General features: G+C 41.7%; 1 protein-coding gene across 1 annotated transcript in view; it reads left to right on the forward strand.

Annotated features, from left to right (window-relative positions):
- Window positions 1-6,622, forward strand: part of LOC107550324 (low-density lipoprotein receptor-related protein 1-like) — a 112,802-nt gene that overhangs the window by 72,497 nt on the left and 33,683 nt on the right. Inside the window, exons 18-20 of the mRNA XM_016231596.1 lie at window positions 844-960; window positions 1,535-1,615; window positions 3,152-3,319. Of these exons, the coding sequence (XP_016087082.1) occupies window positions 844-960; window positions 1,535-1,615; window positions 3,152-3,319 (366 nt within the window). The remainder of the gene's footprint in view (window positions 1-843; window positions 961-1,534; window positions 1,616-3,151; window positions 3,320-6,622) is intronic.

Raw genomic sequence — 6,622 nt, forward strand, 5'->3', positions numbered from 1 at the left:
CTACACAATCATGGGGAAGCCTGCTGATCTGACAGTTGTCCAGAAGACAATCACTGACACCCTTCACATGGAGGGTAAGCCACAAACATTCATTGCCAAAGAAGCTGGCTGTTCACAGAGTGCTGTATCCAAGCATGTTAACAGAAAGTTGAGTGGAAGGAAAAAGTGTGGAAGAAAAAGATGCACAACCAACCGAGAGAACCGCAGCCTTATGAGGATTGTCAAGCAAAATCGATTCAAGAATTTGAGTGAACTTCACAAGGAATGGACTGAGGCTGGGGTCAAGGCATCAAGAGCCACCACACACAGACGTGTCAAGGAATTTGGCTACAGTTGTCGAATTCCTCTTGTTAAGCCACTCCTGAACCACAGACAATGTCAGAGGCGTCTTACATGGGCTAAGGAGAAGAAGAACTGGACTGTTGCCCAGTGGTCCAAAATCCTCTTTTCAGATGAGAGCAAGTTTTGTATTTCATTTGGAAACCAAGGTCCAAGGTCATCACAATTAAAAGAACCAAAGACTTAAACTACTTCAGTCTGTGTGCACTGAATTTATTTAATACACGAGTTTCACAATTTGAATTGAATTACTGAAATAAAGGAACTTTTCCACGACATTCTAATTTATTGAGATGCACCTGTATATTGAAGATTAACTCTTTCCACAGAAACACAGTGGGGAATGGATTCTAATTCTAGGAAGAGAAGGACTATACATTTTTCATTTGTGTATCTGCTGCTTTAAAACTTAAAAAAATACTTTACTGGCATACAGATAATCTGGTGGCTATAACACATGTACATTCAGATTTGAATGCGATCAGCTTTGGTTTTTTGTTGCAGCTCGAACATGTCCTCCTAATCAGTACTCGTGTGCCAGTGGCCGCTGTATTCCCATCTCCTGGACATGTGACCTGGATGATGACTGCGGGGACCGCTCCGATGAGCCTGCGTCCTGCGGTAAATGATGTCCCTTTATGTTGGTGCCGGCTTATTAAAATGAATGATTTCGGCCATTAATATGCTTGTGATACTTTTAGAAAAACTAGTTCAGTGCCAGTTTTGTCAGTTCCAGCTTTGAAAGAATTGTTTGACATTTTATGAATTTAGTCCTTTTATTCATTTGCATTTGTAAATGTTAGACATTTAGGATTACAATTTATCTATTTAATGGCTCATTTTACAAGAAAGCAAATTTTTGGTCGATTACACTCAAAACATCCTATTATGACTTGTTTTATTTACTAGAACTATTATATTACTACTACTATTTCTTTGTGTACAACTAATACTGATGATGAAAATGATCAAAAAAGATGATATGACCCTTTTAAAAAGGCATATGCATAAAGTCAAAAAAATCATACTCATATTTACGTGCAACCGGCAAAAACTTGCACTTAAAATACTTTGTTGCATTTAATTATTTAATTATTATACTTATTTTTTATTATGCTTTTGGTTATATGGGATCAGGAGTTTTGGTTAATTATTTGATTTTATTGATTATTTATGATGATGTTTGTGTCGTCAGCATACCCAACCTGTTTCCCGCTCACTCAGTTCACCTGCAATAACGGACGCTGTATCAACATCAACTGGCGCTGTGATAACGGTGAGCTGCTGACATGTTTTCATCTCTTGTGTTTTTTGTGTCTGTTGCACCTTTTCAACAGATTTCCCTCATTTGTCTTTGTTGATCATTTCATGTGTCTTTTGTGTAACGTCATGTCCTCTTCTCTTGACCATTTGCCCCTCCCCCTCTGTCACATGGGCTGTGTGTTGCAGAAAAGGATTGTGGGGACAGCTCTGATGAGTTCAAATGTCCGAACCTGGCCGGTTAGTGCATAGATCAACATGCACCATAAATTTACTTGTGTTATAACATTATAATAAGGCCTGAACAGGATTTTCATACTCATGTAAGCCTGTGGACAGGTGTAAATTATGTGCAGCAATTCATTATTTCTAAAACATGTTTTACATTATGGAAAGATCCTGCTCCACAATGGTTAAACTAACACCTCTAGTAACATTCATAAGAAGTGATTAGCATTAAATATTAACCAGTGCTCATTCCCAGTGGTGCATGTGTGATCTATGCAGTTTCTGTGATGTTTATTATAAATGTTCTATTGTTGCAAATTGTTAACTGTGAAGTGTGTTTCTAAAGAGAAGTTGCCACATTTACTATGTCGTATTACTATATTGTGAAATATTCATATTTCAGCCTATATTTTACTTGTTTGTATATTTGTATTATAAATCTATTGTATTAAATCATAGCCTATAGCTCACATGGACATGTTCCATGTCGGCCAAGTTTATCTCAGAAAAATGTTTCCCAGCATGGCTGCTATACCTTTATATTAGTAAAGTATTAAAGGTTGCCTATAACTTAGTTTTTAGAGTTAGTTAAAAGTTTGGACACACCTTTTCTTTATCTTTGCTGTTGTAAAGTATATTTACTTTAAAAATGTATATTAAAGATAATTGAAACTGTGAAACAACACACATTTCAGTATGGGAATTATGCAGTGACCAAAAAAAGATTCCATCTAAAAAAAAATCGGTTTCACTTTATTTTGATGGTCCCTTTAACACATTCTGTTGACTTTAAGTAATGTTGCACCTACATGTCTACTAACTATCATTAGAGTATTAATAAAGTATTAGTAGACTGGTAGGGTTAGGGCCAGAATAAGTTGACATGTACTTGCAAAGTTACTTATAGTCAGTAGAATGTCTGTTGGGAGATCATGACAATAAAGAGTTAGCAGATATTAAGCAAACAGTCTACTAATACTCTGATGAGAGTTAGTAGACATGTAGGTGCAACATTACTTATTGTCAACAGAATGTTCAAAAGCGACCATCAAAATAAAGTGTTACCAAAAAATCTGTTAATTCTCTTAACTTTGTGAGGTGCATTCTGGGATGCTTTTAAACAATATTGGAGATACCATACGTCTGCAAAACTAATTTCAAGGAAACGCCTTTGTATCAACAAGTTTATTATGATCATGAGAAACATAACCTTAGTCAAGTGTGTTCAAACCTTTGACTGACGGTGCACTTTAAAACACGGCTTATTTTATACATTATATTTTGGAGGATGATAGCATATATTTGGCAATTTAACCTCTTCCAGACAATGACTGTGGTGACAACAGTGATGAAGCCGGCTGTAGTCATTCATGCTCCAGCGCTCAGTTTAAATGTAACAGCGGTCGCTGTATACCCGACTACTGGACCTGCGACGGAGACAACGACTGTGGTGACTACAGCGACGAGACCCACGCCAACTGCACTAACCAGGGTGAGTTCATGACACTAATGCTTTGTTCCACACCATGCCTAACTAGACAGCAAACTTGTACTGCCTTCTAAGAAACCTTGGATGTCTTAGCAGCACCTGCTTTTGGTTATATTGCCAGGAAGTGAAAGCTACACCAAACACCTAACACGCTGTTTAGAAAAGGTAATCTCCCATAAAGTAACTCCAGGCACAAAAGAAATATACAGAGAGAGACCAATGATGACTGTGAAAGAGCAGCAGATTTCATTCACTGAAGGGTCCATTAGTTAAAGCATTAGTTAACCAAAGCTCACCATAACTAACCTGAGCGCTGGTTAACACTGGCCTTTATAGGAGCATGGATTTAAAGTCATTACTTAAAAAGTACCACATGAAGGCACATCTTGAGTTTGACCTGAAGCATAATTGTGACTCAGTTGTCTAAAAAGGCATTTATGGGGAATTATTCTTATTGTTCTTATTAGTAGTAGTTGTTATTTTTATTTATTTATTTATTTGTCAAATAAAACAAAAAAACAAAACATGGTTACTATAGTTAAAACATGGTGACCACAAATTAACCATGATTTTGCTCCATTAACCATAGTTTACCCATGTATTTGTAGTAAAACTGTAGTTATATAAATGGTAATCAAAATGCGAAAAAAAACAAAAAAACATGGTTACAACACTTTTACTATAATAAAAACCATGTTATTTTTCATAAGGGAAGAATATATGCTGAAAGTACCGCTTTATAGTATAATAACCTTATTCATTCTTCTTTCGTTGGACAGTCATCCAAATACAGAACATCTAAAATGTCTCATGGGTGCTCTAGGGCAAGATTTGTCTGACTTTGTTATTATGCTGCTCTTTGTAAGTCATGGTGTGAAGTTTCTGCAATTACAAATCACATGTTAATTAAAGAGGAATCCTTGCGTTCACACCACAGCTATTTTTACCCAAGTTTAGACTGCTCTCTCTCTCTCATGGGGATAAACGTCTTTGCCAGTGGCTCTGTTAGCATTAGAGTTAGATATGAGGCACATTACAGTGTCACAATGAATTTAAAAACGGATTAATACAAACAAATCCCACCTCACACAACCACCACAATAACAGTTGTATTTGCATTCAGAGAAGCCACAGTGTTTACCTTTGTTAACTTGGCAGATACTTTTATCCAAAATGACTTACAAATGAAGAATATCACAATGTAAGTGATGCGTCCTAAGGAGACAGAAACATAAGTTGTGCAATATATATAAGTAAAATAAAAGTAAAAGCTAAAACAGGGATGCGGATGTAACACAGTTAAACAACAGTGAAATAATAGGACATTTTAATAATAAGGTTCCAGACTTTGTTAAGCTCAAATCTGTTTTATACCGTGATTATGAAATATTACCCCAAAGTTCCTAGCTCACTTCTTGTTGATGCAGTCGTGATGTTGTCTTCACAAAGTTGGAGATGGAAATGCCATTCAAACTAGAGCCGTTTGCTATTGGTGTAGCACTGCTAGAAAAAAACCTGCCTGAATTGGTCCTTGCGATGTGGTGTGTATTGTTAAGAGGAGAGGGCCAAGCATCGAACCCTGAGGTACACCCATGGTTTTTATATGATTTAAACACTCCTCCTCTCCAGTATAAACTACCCTATCTAGGATATTTTACAGAGTGTATACTGTTACCAAGTAGCTTGTATGAAAATTATGAACGTCTAGGTTACTTGTGTAACCCTCGTTCCCTGAAGGAGGGAACGGAGACATTACGTCAGTGACTGACGAATTGGGATCTCGCCCGAGAGCCCAATCACCTTCGAGTGTAAACTAAACAAGCCAATGACAGTTGGCGTGCGTGTTTTGCCACGCGCACCCCGCCCCGCAGCGCGGGTATCAAGGGCTGACCTTGGGCATGCACACGAGTGCTGAGCCTGGCGTCTGGCGCTCCGCCACGCCTGACCGCTGAGGGTGCAGGAGGAACTCCACTAGGGTTCGCCATGGGGAACTGATTGAGGAGCAAAAAAGCGCATGTATCGGTCCATAGAGGGAATGGCGCAGCAAGCGTGATTGACACCGAGCAGGTCCGGTGTTACTGCCTACCTGAGGCGAGTACACGAGAGGACACGGGCTGTACACGGAGACTATAGAATCTCACAAACGTGTTAGGCATCGCCCAGCCGGCAGCTCTACAGATATCTGCTATCGAGGCGCCCCGCGCCAATGCCCAAGAAGATGCCACTGCTCTTGTAGAGTGAGCTCTCACTCCGAGGGGGCATGGTAAACGTCGGGCCTGGTATGCCAAGACTATAGCCTCCACTAACCAGTGGGCAAGTCTTTGTTTGGAGACAGCCTTTCCCTTCTGCTGACCTCCAAAGCAGACAAAGAGCTGGTCTGAGGTCCTGAAGCTCCGCGTACGGTCCACGTAAATGCGCAGAGCACGAACGGGACAGAGCAGAGTGATGGCTGGGTCTGCCTCCTCCCGGGGCAGCGCTTGCAAGTTCACCACCTGATCCCTGAAAGGTGTGGTGGGAACTTTGGGCACATATCCGGGCCGGGGTCTCAGGACAACGTGAGAGTTACCCGTCCCGAATTCTAGGCACGAATTGTCGACCGAGAATGCCTGCAGGTCCCCTACCCTCTTGACCGAGGCCAATGCGGTGAGGAGCGCTGTCTTCAATGACAGAAACTTAAGCTCTACTGACTGCAGAGGCTCGAAGGGCTCCTCCTTCAGGGCCATCAGGACCAAGGAGAGATCCCAAGAGGGTAAAAGGTGAGAGGCGTGGAGGATTTAACCTCCTTGCCCCTCTGAGAAACCTGATGACCAAGTCGTGCTTCCCCACAGGGTGGAGGGAGACAGCCTTCGCTCCAACCCATCCTGCAGGAAAGAAAGCACGACTGCGATCGGGCATCTACGGGGGTCTTCCCGGCGGGAAGAGCACCAACCGACGAACAGGTTCCACTTCAGCCTGTAAGCGTGTCTAGTAGACGGGGCTTAGCTGAAGCGATGGTGTTCACTACCGCTGGAGGTAGCCCACCTAGAACCTCCGCGTCCCGTCCAGGGACCATAAGTGGAGATTCCACAAGTCTGGACGCGGGTGCCAGAGGGTGCCCCCTCTCTGAGAAAGGAGATCCCTCCTCAGAGGAATTCGCCAAGGAGGGGCTGTCGCGAGGAGCATCAGCTCGGGGAACCAAGTCCGATTGGGCCAATATGGCGCTACCAAGAGGACCTGCTCCTAGTCCTCCCTGACCTTGCACAGTGTCTGTGCGAGAAGGCTCACTGGGGGAAACGCATATTTGCGTAGGCCCCGAGGCCAGCTGCA

The sequence above is a fragment of the Sinocyclocheilus grahami genome, unplaced genomic scaffold, assembly GCF_001515645.1.
Source record: "Sinocyclocheilus grahami isolate Dianchi unplaced genomic scaffold, SAMN03320097.WGS_v1.1 scaffold396.1, whole genome shotgun sequence".
Taxonomy (NCBI): Eukaryota; Metazoa; Chordata; class Actinopteri; order Cypriniformes; family Cyprinidae; genus Sinocyclocheilus; species Sinocyclocheilus grahami.